This window comes from Dama dama, chromosome 20 (assembly GCF_033118175.1).
Source record: "Dama dama isolate Ldn47 chromosome 20, ASM3311817v1, whole genome shotgun sequence".
In the NCBI taxonomy this organism is placed as follows: Eukaryota; Metazoa; Chordata; class Mammalia; order Artiodactyla; family Cervidae; genus Dama; species Dama dama.
The window spans coordinates 76,177,049-76,193,194 of record NC_083700.1 but is presented as its reverse complement, the minus strand read 5'-3'; the positions used below and the strand labels follow the sequence as shown (position 1 = coordinate 76,193,194).

The 16,146-nt window shown below is 37.7% G+C and overlaps 1 protein-coding gene across 10 annotated transcripts in view; it reads left to right on the top strand.

The window, feature by feature from the left end:
* The window catches only part of SGIP1 (SH3GL interacting endocytic adaptor 1), a 229,555-nt gene that overhangs the window by 187,739 nt on the left and 25,670 nt on the right, over positions 1–16,146 (top strand). For 9 of the 10 annotated variants that reach the window (XM_061121676.1, XM_061121677.1, XM_061121670.1 and 6 more), the window contains 2 exons: positions 2,365–2,476; positions 15,103–15,258. In XM_061121676.1, coding sequence (XP_060977659.1) covers positions 2,365–2,476; positions 15,103–15,258 — 268 coding nt within the window. The remainder of the gene's footprint in view (positions 1–2,364; positions 2,477–15,102; positions 15,259–16,146) is intronic. The other variant, XM_061121671.1, reaches the window with a different exon arrangement.

Here is a 16,146-nt window from a genome sequence, read left to right as displayed (position 1 = left end):
CATGAACTCTGGCTCCTAGAGTCACTGTCTCTTAATATTATTTCAGATATTCAAAAATAGTTTTGAGTCCCATCTTGGTCATCTTAGACCATGAGGTTTGAATTTTTCAGCATCTTAGACATTCTCCTAGTTTTAGCCCAGTTTTACAATAGTCAAATTAACAAAGACTTTCTAAGGTACTGCAGGGAAACAGAAGCATTCATTTATTATTGATAGCATTTTCATTGAATATAATCTTTATGTAAAATAATCTGGCTTTCTTAGTAATCAAAAATTGATCTGCCTTATGGTTTGGTTGTCCCATTTTGTAGCAATAAAACTACATCTTAAGAAAATAATTGAAAGGAAAAGAACAATTTATACAAAGATGGATTTAGAATAATTTCTACCTAGAAATGGCCGAACATTTGGAGAATGTTTTTTTGTAGAATAATATATACTCATGGAATGCTATGTAGGCCAGATAGCAATAAGGAAAATTATGTAATAAATGAAAAAAGTAGAAAAGAAGATGGCATAATTAATTGCAATGTATAGGGATGTGAAGAAATTAGAATTGTAAATTGTGGATCCTTTAAGGTAAAAGGGTTCTTTGTCAAATTTTGCTATTTCTCCTTTTCTGGCATTGTTGATTAAACCCACAGTAAGAAATGTGGTGCTCAGAAGTGAATGTAGCTAGAGTATATAGGGTTGTTGGAAGGATAGAGAGGAGGTGTGTCAAGAAGAACAGATCTGGGCCAGGCTGCATGTCTCAGTCCATTCTGAATTCTATAACAAAATGCCACAGACTGCATGGCTCACAAACAACAAAAATTCTTGAGAACAAGGATTGTGTTTAATTATCTTTGAATCCCCAGCACCTACCACAATGCCTGACACATAGTAGATAAGCAAATGTTTGTTGAGAATCAATGCCCACATCCAAGACATTGAAAGTCAAGGGAAGATAGAAAGCAGACACTAGAATGAACTAGAATTATCAAAGAAAACTTTATTGAGGAGGGAAATATACAAAGGGTAGATCTTCACATAACAGAGAAGAGGATGACAGTTATTGAAGGTAAAAGATAAAAAAGCATAACGTGTAGTGTGTGATGAGGTGGGGAAAATTAAATGTGTTTTGTTTGATAGGAAGGAGAAGCAATGAATGTGTGACATAATTAAATACTTTGTTCATTAAAATTCTCCTCTTCAGTACTGTGTTCAGAGATTGTTAATGAAGGCAACGATCCTAAACTTAGTCCTTTTGGAAACCTCAAAGTGTATCAAGACCATATAAAAATGTTTCATTTAGACAAATTATATATTATAAACAATTTCCCAGGTGACTAGTAGTAAAGTATTTACCTGCTAAGCAGGAGACAAGGGATCTAGCCTGGGGTCGGGGAAATCCCCTGGAGAAGGAAATGGCAACCCACTCCAGTATTCTTGTGTGGGATAGCCCATGGACAGAGGGGTCTGGCAGACTACAGTCCATGAGGTCACAGAAGAGTAGGACACAACTTAACAACTAAACAACAAAGAATATTATGAACGGTATAGGGGGAAAACATGAGCTTTATAGGAGGGCGAATCTACATTTGAATTTTAGTTTTGCCACTTAACTATGTTATTAGGGCAAATCACTTAGCTCTTTGAGCTTCAGTTTTCTTTCTGTAAAATGGGAATATAGTGCCTATCTCACACTGGGCTGATGTGGGGCTTGAATACAGTAATTCTTATAAGATATTCAGTGTGGTGTTTGGTACATAGTAGATGCTTAGTATACATGAGCACTACTTTTATTTTTAATAATGTGAATTGATGCATTGATGTGTGTGTGATAAGTCAAGGTGGACATTTGGGTTGCACATGTTTGGGGATAAGCACACTTGAGTCTCCTTGATCTGAGGGTAATTGGAAATGGAAACAACTCAGAAAAACATGGTGCCCCATGGCTGTCTGCCTCTTTAAAATGAAGTAATGACAACACTTTTGAGTCTGTTGGCAATAGTATGATGTGAATGCTCAAATAGGCCGCTAATAATTTTCTTTACTAACTACCTGCTGTACAAACTGTCATGCAAATACTGCCTTATGATTTATGTAAGCATTGAAAAATCCCATGACTTTATTCTTACGCTTGGATTTTTTCTATGGTAGAATACCTAATTGAATTAGTTTCAAGTGTGTTTGTCTGTAAACCAGCCAAATATTTCCTTTTAAATACTTGAGCTCTATGTTGAATATACAGTTACGGTTCTTAGCATGTTACTTTGTTTCAGTAATTAGATTTCATCCTGTAATCCTATAATGAGGTTTTAGTTCCACATATACTAGGCTGTCTCCAATCCATATTAAGTGAAGATTTTTCATCCTATACAGGTTCTTCCAGGGGACCCAGCCCCCTAACCATGGGAGCCCAGGACACCCTCCCTGTTGCAGCAGCATTTACAGAAACGGTCAATGCCTACTTCAAAGGAGCAGATCCAAGCAAGTAAGCCTGGGGCTTAGTCCACTATATTCTCCAAACTCTATGCTATTCCACGGGGAACACTCCACATATAATTATTTCATTCCACATCCTAAGACCAAAAAAAATCTAGTCAGCAATAACAGGTGGCATACTTAGTATTAACTTAATTATGAATATTAACTCACTGCTTTCTTTAAAATATATATGTATATATATATTTATTTGTATATTTATTTATATATGTATATATATATATATGTATATATATATATATGTATATATATACCTTCCTCATACTGGGGCCCTTGGAGAAGCCAGTGCTCACAGGGCTCCCCCAAGGCCCACAACTAGAGGCAAGAGGATATATATATTCCAAAAGGTCCAAAACTCTAATCTTACTACCCAGAAATCTCTGATTCAGTTTTTTCTGTAAGTTACAGGAAACCCTAACTCAACTCTGTCAACAGTGAGAACATGTATTATCTCACAAAAGGAAATGTCTAGATCATGTCTTTATTGTCTTAGTCTTTCCTGGCTGAGAGTACTCACCTATAAACCGAAACAATGGTGCATTTGAATGAGAACCTAGAATAAAACTACCTTTCCATAAATACAGATTAGTAAGAGAATAAATTATATTAATTTGTAACCCTTGTTAAGTAAGGAAAAACTAGCCAAAAAATTGTAATTACAGCAAAGTAAAAATTTTATATAAAAATGTACCATTCCCTATTTACATGAGCCTCATTTCACTTTTATCAGTACATCTTGACAATGGACTTCACCACATGTGATGTAATTAGATACTTTGCCTCTCTGTAAGGAGTCCCCTGGATGGGGTTCAGGAAGTCTGTGGATCCCTTGAAATTATATTTCATATCTAATGTGTATGTCTGCATGCACGTTTGTCCATAGAGGGTCTACGGCATTCATTCATTTTACTAAGAGGTCAGATTAAAAAAAGAGGTCGAGTGATTGTTAGTCTACATTGAAAACTAAACACTTAAGTCAAACTGGTTTTGAAGTGTGTGACTAATGCAATTCCGGGTCTGACTTTGAAGGATAAACAAAGGACTAACCTGGGAGAGGAAAGAATTGCTTTTTGTTTTTTACTTACAGGGACTAGGGCTTAGAAAACCTTGGTATCCATGGAATAAAAGATCAGAAAAAAAATTAAATGTGCATATACTGTAGAGCACTATACTGTTTTATAAAAATTTTATAAACAGTGATATTAAGGATAGCTAGGACTTGGATCTCTATATTTTAAGTGAGAATCTATATGACTAATTGTTAATCCTCTTTACACTTCTGAAACAGTAGTGTTTTTTAGTCTAAATCTAACAGTATTATGCTGGAAAATTAATATAATGAGTAACTCTACTCCTATCTAGCACTGGGATCTATCAACTTTTCTAAATATCCTTTGAAACAACACTTAGGTTTTATTTTGGGCCCAGAGTTTTGCAGAGAAGTAAACACTGTGGACTCTGGTGTCTTAGGTCATTTGGGTTGCTATAACAGATTCAGTTCAGTTCAGTTCAGTCGCTCAGTCGTGTCCGACTCTTTGCGACTCCATGAATCGCAGCACGCCAGGCCTCCCTGTCCATCACTAACTCCTGGAGTTTACTCAAACTCATGCCCATCAAGTCGGTGATGCCATCCAGCCATCTCATCCTCTGTCATCCCCTTCTCCTGTTGCCCCCAATCCCTCCAAGCATCAGGGTCTTTTCCAACGAGTCAACTCTTCGCATGAGGTGGCCAAAGTATTGGAGTTTCAGCTTCAGCATCAGTCCTTCCAATGAACACCCAGGACTGATCTCCTTCAGGGTGGACTGGTTGGATCTCCTTGCAGTCCAAGGGACTCAAGAGTCTTCTCCAACACCATAGTTCAAAAGCATTAATTTTTCGGTGCTCAGCTTTCTTCACAGTCCAACTCTTACTCCATACATGACCACTGGAAAAACCATAGCCTTGACTAGATGGACCTTTGTTGGCAAAGTAATGTCTCTGCTTTTTAATATGCTGTCTAGGTTGGTCATAACTCTCCTTCCAAGAAGTAAGCGTCTTTTAATTTCATGGCTGCAGTCACTATCTGCAGTGATTTTGGAGCCCAAAAAAATAAAGTCTGACACTGTTTCCACTGTCTCCCCATCTATTTCCCATGAGGTGATGGGACCGGATGCCATGATCTTAGTTTTCTGAATGTTAAGCTTTAACTTTTTCACTCTCCTCTTTCACTTTCATCAAGAGGCTTTTTAGTTCCTCTTCACTCTCTGCCATAAGGGTGGTGTCATCTGCATATCTGAGGTTATTGATACTTCTCCCGGCAATCTTAATTCCAGCTTGTGCTTCTTCCAGCCCAGCATTTCTCATAATCTACTCTGCATATAAGTTAAATAAGCAGGGTAACAATATACAGCCTTGACAATATCCTTTTCCTATTTGGAACCAGTCTGTTGTTCCATGTCCAGTTCTAACTGTTGCTTCCTGACCTGCATATAGGTTTCTCAAGAGGCAGGTCAGGTGGTCTGGTATTCCCATGTCCTTCAGAATTTTCCACAGTTTATTGTGATCCACACAGTCAAAGGCTTTGGCATAGTCAATAAAGCAGAAATAGGTGTTCTTCTGGAACTCTCTTGCTTTTTTGATGATCCAACGGATATTGGCAATTTGATCTCTGGTTCTTCTGCCTCTTCTAAAACCAGCTTGAACATCTGGAAGTTCTCGGTTCATATACTGCTGAAGCCTGGCTTGGAGAATTTTGAACGTTACCTTACTAGTGTGTGAGATGAATGCAATTGTGCAGTAGTTTGAGCATTCTTTGGGATTGCCTTTCTTAGGGATTGGAATGAAAACTGACCTTTTCCAGTCCCGTGGCCACTGCTGAGTTTTTCAAATTTGCTGGCATGTTGAGTGCAGCACTTTCACAGCATCATCTTTCAGGATTTGAAATAGCTCAACTGGAATTCCATCACATCCACTAGCTTTGTTTGTAGTGATGCTTTCTAAGGCCCAGTTGGCTTCACATTTCAGGATGTCTGGCTCTAGGTGAGTGATCACACCATTGTGATTATCTGGGTCGTGAAGATCTTTTTTGTACAGTTCTTCTGTGTATTCTTGCCACCTCTTCTTAATATCTTCTGCTTCTGTTAGGTCCATACCATTTCTGTCCTTTATTGAGCCCATTTTTGCATGAAATGTTCCCTTGGTATCTCTAATTGTCTTGAAGAGATCTCTAGTCTTTCCCATTCTATTGTTTTCCTCTATTTCTTTGCATTGATCACTGAGGAAGGCTTTCTTATCTCTCCTGGCTATTCTTTGGAACTCTGCATTCAAATGGGAATATCTTTCCTTTTCTCCTTTGCTTTTCACTTCTTTTCTTTTCTCAGCTATTTGTAAGGCCTCCTCAGACAGCCATTTTGCCTTTTTGCATTTCTTTTCCTTGGGGATGGTCTTGATCCCTGTCTCCTGTAAAACGTCATGAACCTCCATCCATAGTTCATCAGGCTCTCTGTCTATCAGATCTAGTCCCTTAAATCTATTTCTCACTTCCACTGTATAGTCATAAGGGATTTGATTTAGGTCATACCTGAATGGTCTAGTGGTTTTCCCTACTTTCTTCAGGGAAGTCTGAATTTGAAAATAAGGAGTTCATGATCTGAGCCACAGTCAGCTCCCTGTCTTGTTTTGCTGACTGTATAGAGCTTCTCCATCTTTGGCCGCAAAGAATATAATCAGTCTGATTTCGGTGTTGACCATCTGGTGATGTCCAGGTGTAGAGTCTTCTCTTGTGTTTTGGAAGAGGGTGTTTGCTATGACCAGTGCGTTCTCTTGGCAAAACTCTATTAGCCTTTGCCCTGCTTCATTCCATACTCCAAGGCCAAATTTGCCTGTTACTCCAGATATATCTTGACTTCCTACTTTTGCATTCCAGTCCCCTATAATGAAAAGGACATCTTTTTTGGGTGTTAGTTCTAAAAGGTCTTGTAGGTCTTCATAGAATTGTTCAACTTCAGCTTCCTCAGTGTTACTGGTTGGGGCATAGGCTTGGGCATTTGCAGTCTCAAAAAGGACAGAATGATCTCTGTTCGTTTCCAAGGCAAACCATTCAATATCACAGTAATCCAAGCCTAAGCCCCAAGCCTATGCTATAACAGATTAGGTGGCTTATAAATAACAGAAATTTATTTCTCCAAGTTCTGGAGGCTGAAAAGGCCAAAATCAAGGCCCTGGCAGATTCAGTATCTGATGAGAGCCTGCTTCCTAGTCCATAGCAATCTTATAGAGTGGAAAGGGCTAAGGAGCTTTCTGGGTCTCTTACAAAGGCACCAGTCTGTTTCATGAGGGCCCCACCCTTATGACCTAATCACCTCCCAACAGCCCCACCCAAATATCATCACACTGGGGATTAGGTCTAAATATATACATTTTGGACATGGCAAACATTCAGTCTATAGCATTCTGGTTTCTCCCATGCCTTTTCTTTTTCATCTTCAAAGCAGAAAGATCATTTGCCACAACCACACATCAATAGAAATTAAAAGTTCATCATAGAGTATGCATTTGAACTGTTAGAGAAAAGTAAGCATCGTGAGCTTAGTATACACACTTTATATACATAAATATGTATTTGTTCTGTGGACTTCTTCTTTGAATAAAGAATTTAGATGATTTTTTGTATCACCAGTTCTAAGGACTACTTATTACTGACTAACCTATACCTTAGAAAACTCAGGGTGCCTAAAATTACAGGTAGAAACATACCCCCCCAAAAATGACTAGTCAAAATTGTGGAGAGATATCTATAATGGAGTGAAAAACACTGGGAATCAGACAAGAATGAATTCTTTTTTGTACACTTACTAATTGGCTTTAATTCATTCATTTATTCAGAGAAATCTAATTTATAGTAAGGATACTGAAAAGTGAAAGTGAAGTCGCTCAGTCGTGTCTGACTCTGTGACCCCGTGGATCATAGCCCACCAGGCTCTTCCGTCCATGGGATTCTCCAGGCAAGAATACTGGAGTAGGTTGCCGTTTCCTTCGCCAGGGTATCTTCCTGACCCAGGGATCGAACCCAGGTCTCCCGCCTTGCGGGCAGATGCTTTCACCTCTGAGCCACCAAGGAAGCCAGGTAGTAAGGATACTTCTGCCCCCTAAAATCTATTCTCAATATATCATGTCACCCCTTGGCTCAAAATCTTCCTAATTTGTTCAGAGTAAAAAACAAATGCTTCATAATGATGTATAAGTTTTGTCCTTCATGACCCATCCCAGTTGCCACCTCTCTGATCTTGTCTCTGTCACTCTCGTGCTTGTTCATGCCCCTCTAGCTACTCTACCTTCCTGGCTGTTTGTCTTTCATCAGCCCAATCCCATCTGCATGTCTTTGCATCTGCTGCTCCTTCCACGTTAGTGAGATCTTCTCCCAGATATCTGAGTGACTTGGGCCCTCCCTTCCTTCAGGATTCTTCAGCAGGTATATCAGAGACCCTTCTTGTCCATCTGTGTAAAACAGAAACTCTCCAACCCTGTCTGCTATCAGCACTTCCTCTCCCTACCTCACTGTCTCTTTCTCCATAGCTAACATTTTACCTGTTTTCTCATAAATGAGCCCTTTAATTAATGTGTTCCATGTTTTCAGGTTCACTGTCTGTCCCTTCTCCCACTAGAGTAAGCTTCATGAGAACTGGGACCTTGAGTATTTTGTTCATTGTTGTATCCTCAGTACTTAAAACAGGACCTGACAAGGAGTACCTAACACATATTTGCTGAACAAATTGAGTCAAATTACTTTACTTGATGTTTACAGAATGTCTGCTATGTGGCCACCCATGTACTAGACAGTGGTATATTGGTGGTGAAGACAGTTGATATGGAAAATAAGACTTGCACAAAAATACAATGCAAAGTCCATTATAGGAGGGGAATAGATACGGGATAATGGGTTTAAGAAGTCCTTAATAATAATCTTTTTTTAAACCCCAAAAAGTGGAGTAGCAGCCTACCAGTCACTTGTGGAACTGTCCCTATACAAATCTTCATCTTGTTTCAGTTCCCCCGGCATGCTATGACAACTGAGGTCTGTACCTGTTAGCCTGATATCCATGACCTTGGCATTTCAGTGATGTGGCACTTGAACCAAAGGAATTTTCGTGCTTTTCCTATCCCCTCCCAAATTAACTGAGTCTTTCAAGGATAATTGCATATATTGAGTCTTTTTTTTTTATTATACTGTTATAAAGTAGTTGCAGCATATACTATATGTTGGTACACGGGAGATTTAGTATATTTCACTGAAATTATTAGATCTGAAACTTATGAACAGATTATGAAGTGACATTCTTCTAAATTTAATTTCACCTCCTGTGATGAATAAGAAGTGAATCATTCTAATTGCTGTCACCTTGTCATTCACTTTCAAGGAAACAACTCAAGTTATAAGTTTGATCATGGAGTGAGGGGAGGTAGAGGTGAAAGCCAAACACAGCACCACATGGAGAAATGATACAGAAAAAGCATGTGGGTTTGCTTTGCCTGTGGTTCTCTCTCATCCTGTGTCAAAGGTGTTCCCATTTGTTTTCAGACCACACATTGAGATGAGATATATACTACTTTATTTTATATTGTGACATATAATCTATTCAAATATGGTTACACTCTTTCTGAGTATTCAGAACACCTTGTAACAGGTATGATATCTGAAACTTTCTCAGTAGCTCATAAGCAGAGAACTCCTTGACTTTGCTGCCACCTGGGGGAAACACATCTCCTGTTATTAGCTCCTATTTGAACAACCCTGATGGTAGGAACTAATTCTCTAATTCCCAGGAAAACCTTTGGTTACTCAGTTGTATTCTATCTTTCTCTTATCCCCATATTTCTATTACATATTCAAGTGTCTGTCTCCTTGCTTAAATGGGAAGTTTGCTCAAGGTCATGTTTGTCCCATTTCTCACTGCCCATTCTATACATGCATTTATAAAGTCTGGTTCATTGATTAGGCAGCTGATATATAATTGGGAAATGTATGAATTTATTTTTTAAACATTTTATTGAGTTCCTACTCTGCACTGGATTCTATGTTTTGCAACTTTGCCTTCCTAGAACCCAAGACACAGTACTTGCCTTCACAGTAGTAGATAAAATAATGTGCAAGAAACTACAAAATAGTTTTTTTTAATCTGTCCATTTGTCCAAGGAACCTAAAGAAAGGAAAATCTAAAGAGGGCTGAATGGAAAGGATATTAAGGAAGGCTCTGGAAAGATCTGCCTTTGAACTGAGTCTTGAAATATGAAAAGGAGTTTTTGCCTAGTGCCAAAGTCAGTGAAAAGGGATGATAAATAAAAGAAGGGAAGTAGCCTATGTACAGAAGTCTGTATGCGTGAAAAGAAACCCATGGGTTTAGTTATCAAAGCAGTAGAAGTCACATTTTATGTAAGGGATGCATTTCTGATGACCTCACATAAATTAAATCCACACGTTTCCTGACCAAAATTGGCCAGCATTTCTGTTGACCAGCTATCATAATGCTGCCTGTGGCAAAAGGGACAGCTCAATTCATGAGTCACTTGACCAGTTGACCTTGAAATTTTGTCTTTCTAGACAAATTTGTGGGGATTTATATGATTTCACATTTACTTCATAAAGTACATGTGTTAATATTTCCTTATTGCAGTGTTTCAGATTTCCATGATTTAAACTCACATGAAATATACCCACATCACTCGCTGATGAGGACAGTCATTACTATTGAACAAAGACTTTCCTTTAATGAGTGAGTATAGGTTGGAAATATTAATTATATATAGAAAATTTCAAATTGATTTAGACATTGAATGGATTAATAAATCATCAAAGATCTGACTGTGACAATTGAGATAAAGTGCAGAAATAAAATGTAGGTCAGGAGCCTGGGTGCTTATTACATTGGCTTATACTGACTACTTCTCTCATCATCCACCCAACATCGTAAGCCCTTTGAAGACAGAGGCTGTTTTGCTCATTTTTAAATTGCCTTCCCACTCAAACAAACAACTTACATATGAGTCAATAAATGTTTATTGAATTAATAAATACCACCCCCTCCTCTTGATGACTTGCTTTCAAAAAACAAACTGTATGCTCTACCATGACACCATGTGGAGCTCATTTTGCGGACCCTGGAAAAGAAACTGAGTCCTTACCAAATAAAAAACATTCGAGCCACTGCTGCTAACAATATACTGAGTGATGGTAGATGCTACAGCCTAATTTTAAAAGTGCTCTGGCTAGCTGTAGTCTTCTTCTAGAGTTGTCAAATAAAATTTTTCATGTCTCCTATGTTGGGAAACATTGGGTAGACTCAGCTTAAGGGGAATTCCAGGCTTAGTACCAATTCATCACCAGTAAATCAAGCAAGGCTCATGAATCTAACACATAGAGAAGGAAGACAGCAGAGTTGACACCAAACTGGGAGATGAGCAATATTCTCGGAGAGAGGGAGGGGCAAACTTTCAGACCCCAAAATTCTCATTTAGAGCAGTTCAGAGTTAGAGATGATAATACCTGAGAGGGAAAAGGGTAACTTTAGAAAGCGTACCTGCCCCTCCACCTCTAAGCCAAACCCAACTTTGCACATACAAGGCTATAGCAGTTCTTCACATAAGCTATTTTGAATGTGTACCAAGGACCATCTCACCTGAGCCATTTGTGTCTCATCAGTCAGTTACACAGCACACAAGGTGAGTATAGGACAAATAGAGTTTTCTATATTCAAGTGTGAGCCAAGTTTTCATTGACCAAGCTCAGTTTCCCCAGAAAGTACGCTAGAGAATAGTGCAAGGGTCAGTTATCCAGATGTATCTGAAAGTCGTAAAGAAGTTCACGCATTACAAATATTTATTATTTCCCAAAGAAGAAGAATCATTTTGAGGTTTCTGCTTCTGGTCAAGATGGAGTAACCAATTGACCCTTCTACCTGAAAACACTTCAAAATGGACAAAATATATGAAACAATGATTTGCAAGACATGGGACCTCAGGGAAAGGACAGTCACCCCTGAGAGGTGAAGCGTGCCCTATGATTGCCCCGACTGACTTCCTGGAAAGTATCCAGGCCATGGACATAGAGAGAGCCCACCAGCCTCTCAGCTGTTCATGAGAGAAGTCTCCCTGAGGCACGTTACACTGCAAAACTGGCTGAGGAGGGTACCCAAGGAAGCTCACGGCTGGCGGGTACCAGAGAAGCTGGCAGTGGAGAAAGTATGCACATGAAGGGGTCTGGCGCCGCGGACCCCATCTGGGCACTGGAGCAGCCCAGCCACAGGGGCCTCAGGAGCCAGACGCTATAGAATCTGCCAGCGTCACTGGGGTTGCAGTACCCACACCCTGGGGCACCACATCCCTCCTGCACTGCGGGAGCCTAGCTCTAGATTAGCCGTGAGTCCTGCAAGGAGCCTGCCTAGCAAGCACACTGCAAGGAGGAAGAGAAGAAAAAAAAAAAAAAAAAAAATCGCTTCATTTTGCAATGTCTCTCTAGTGCCCTCTACTGACAAAATATAACATAGTGCCTGTTGGCCAAGAAAAAATACATGCCTTAAGGGCCCGATACTAATTCTCTAAAAGCAGGCAGTAGAGGGTGAATTGGAACGCCATTCGTTTTATTTAGAAATTGACACAGAGATCCTAAATTTCATGTGGAAACACAAAGGACCTAAAATAGGCAAAACATTTTTGAAAAAGAACAAAGTTGGTAGAATAATGCTACTTGATTTCAGAACAATTTAAAAGCTACAGTATCAAGACATATTGGTTGTGGTATTGGTATAAAGATGGACAAAATAGATCAATGGAACAGAACAGAGAATTTAGAAATAGACCCACACATATGTGGACAACTGAATTTTGACAAAATTGCCAAGTGGATAAATTCTACAGATGGTAGCAGGATGATTAGATATATTCATCCACACAACTGAAAAATAAACTCAGACTTATACCTCACAGAAAATATGCAAAAATTAGCTAAAAATAGATCATAACACTGGATGTAAAACTAAAAATAAAAAATTTCTAGAATAAAATAGGTGAAATTTTTGTGACTTTCAGGTTTATCTATGATTTCTTAGATAAGATTCCAAAAGAATAAACTAACTAAAACCCATAAAAGAATAAATTGATGAATTTAAAATTTCTGCTCTTTGGAAAAAAAAAAAACTTCTTCAAAGTTACTAATACTCTAAAGAGAAAGAAAAGCCAGACTGGGGAAAAAATCTTTGCAAAACATGTATCTGTTAAAAATATTTGTATCTAGAATGTACAAAAAATTCTCAAAATTCAGTAAGAGAACAGAAAACTCAGTTTATAAACTTGGCAGAAAGTTTGAGCAGACACTTCATCCAAGTAGATAAATCACAAGGAAACACATGAAAAGATGCTAACATCCTTAGCCATTAGGGAAATGCAGATTAAAACAACAATGAGATACCATTACTCACCTTTTAGAATGACTAAAATTAAAAAGACAGAGCTACCAAGTGTTGGTGAGGATGTGAAGGAATTAAAACTCTCATACTCAGCTATGTTTTCCACTTCAGAATACAGTTTGGCAGTTTCTTAAAAAGTTAAAGGTACACCTAACATGTGATCCAATCATTTCACTCATATTTATCTAAGAGAAATAAGAGCACGTGCCCAGAGACAGACTTGTACACACATATTCATCACAGATTTATTTGTAATATGCAAAAAAATGAAAAGAATTCAAATGTTATTCAATAAATGAATTTTTTTAATTGCCTATGGTATATCCATATTCCACCCAGCAATAAAAAGACATGAACTATTGATTGCCACACTATGTGAGTGAATCTCAAAATAATTATGCCAAGTGGAAAAAGCCAGATCAAAAAAATCACACACCTTTTGATTCTGTTTATATAAAATTTTAGACAGTCCACACTAATGAGTACTGTCAGAAAATATATTGGCAATTGCCAAGAGATAAGGCGGAAAGGATGGAAAAGTACAGGAGAGAAAAACAAAAATACAAGATGAAACTTCTAGGGATGTTGGAAATCTTGACTATCTTGATTGTGTGATTGTTTCACAGATGTACATTATGTCAAAAATTATGGAACTTTACACTATAAATAAGTGCCAGTAGTATATCAATTATATTTCAATAAGGTCCTTTTTATTTTAATTTTTATTTGACTACAGTTAATTTACAATGTCGTGTTAGTTTCAGGTATACAGCAAAGTGAATCAGTTCTACCTATATACATATCTACTCTTTTTTAAATTCTGTTCCCATATGATCATTACAGAGTACTGAATAGAGTTCCCTGTGCTATACAGTAGGTCCTTATTAGTTATCTATCTTACATAGGTTTTTGTTGTGTCAATCCCAACGTCCCAATTTATCCCTCCCCTGAATACCCCATGGTAACCATAAGTTTGCTTTCTACATCTGTGACTTTATTTCTGTTCTATAAGTAAGTTCATTTGTCATATTTTTTTTAGATTCCATGTATAAGCAATATGTGATATTTACCTTTCTCTATCTGACTTATTTCACTCAGTATGAAAAGCTCTAGGTCCATCCAATGTTGCTGCAAATGGCATTATTTTATTCTTTTTATGGCTGAGTAATATCCCATTCTATTATGTATGTACCACATCTTCTTTATTCACTTCTGTGTTGATGGATATTCAGGCTGCTTCCCTGTCGTGGCTATTGTAAATAGTGCTGCAGTGAACATTGGGGTGCATGTATTTTTTGAATTATGGTTTTATCCCAGTATAAGCCCAGAAGTGGGATTGCTGGATCATATGGTAGTTCTATATTTAGTTTTTTAAGGAACCTCCTTACTGTTCTCCATAATGGTTGTGCCAATTTAGATTCCCACCAACAGTGTAGAAGGGTTCCCTTTTCTGCACACCTTCCTCAGCCTTTATAGATTTTTTGATGATGTCCATTCTGATCAGTGTGATGTGATATCTCATTGTAGTTTTGGCTTGCATTTCTCTAATAAGTAGTGATGCTAAATAAAGCTTTTTTAAAAAAAAAGAATTATTCTTCCTTCCAAATTACCATCCAGCTGAATTAACTTATGTATGTGACTGATTTTATAGTTTCAACCAAATAGACAAGTTAACAGAATGAAGATCTAATTAAGTGGGAAGCAAAAAGTTTACCCCTTGAGTCCATGAAAGAACATACTGAAGGCATCAATTGTGTTACTCAGAAAGCTAAAATAAATCCCAGTGAATAGTGTGACAACGCTGTGTAGTTTAATATCTTCAAATATACTGCCAAAATTCAGAAATCAAATAGAGAGAGAACCACCAGGATAAATTATTCTATTTGTGAGGTGAACATACAGACTTTTCTACAGGAAAAGGAAAGCTGTCCTTTTTTTCTAACAATGCAAAAATACCTTCAACAAAATCGCCACTTTTTGGAGTAAGTGTTAATACAAAACTTTGAGTCCTTAAGTCTTAGAAATGACAGTAATTCAGAGTGAATTGTAAGAGTTTACTTTTTCTCTCTTCTGCTATGTCATAGTATTACAGAAATCTTTGCTTTTCACAACTGCTGTGATTCACAGCATGTTGACCTGGGTTTCCTCTCTTTCCTCTCACGTGTTGTGACATGCCAGATGTATCGTGAAGATTACTGGAGAAATGGTGTTGTCTTTTCCTGCCGGGATCACCAGACACTTTGCCAACAACCCATCGCCAGCTGCTCTGACTTTTCGGGTGATAAATTTCAGCAGGTTAGAACACGTCCTGCCAAATCCCCAACTTCTCTGCTGGTAAATATATTTTCCACAAATTTTTTAAAGATGTAGGTGTCTTACCATGTTTTTCTTAGATGAGAGATGTACCTTAGCAAGAGGGAAGCACTGTAGAGAAATTATTGTTATTCAGATATGTTTATAGATTGAATCCCAGAACTCTGTATATATCTTTGTAGGTATATCAATGTATACATATATGTATATGTATACACATAAATGTTTTTTTAATGGCCAACTATCTCAAGTGGCTAAAGAGACATTTAGAGTAAAAAAATTTATTCATTGTCTGTTTTGCTTATCACTGGTAGACAACGGATGAGGATGATGGGAAATGAGCAAAATAAAAGGAATAAAATCCATTTATTGTTTTGGCATCTTTTAAAAATCAAATGATATCTGAACTGTAAGCTATTCTTCATATAAGCTTAAAAATCTCTTTGTGAGACATGTAATTTCATTACACTGTAATGGTAATTGTTTTGATGGAACATTACCTGTGTGGCATCAAAGAAGCTTTTCTAAATTTGTTTATATAAATGCATTTCACATTTCCTATTAAATCTGAACATGATGTTTTGTCATATATGTGCATATCCACGTTCACACAACACATACACACATACATACTATTAAAAGTGATCCACTATACATGTTTATTATTGGCAATGGATGAGACAAAGAGAAACATTCTTGGTAGTTTTTCCATCAACAAGTCCTGATATTCCATCTAAAATTCTATCTTTAAAATGGCCACTTTTTCCCTTTATCATGACTTCTGTCCAAATGATGACTATCATTTTCTTGGACCACAGCTAATGCTTGCCTCTTCCTCTCTCTACCTCCAGTCTTGCCCCACTCCTATACACAATAGCCAGCTTTTTAGATGTAAATCAGGTTGTCCTC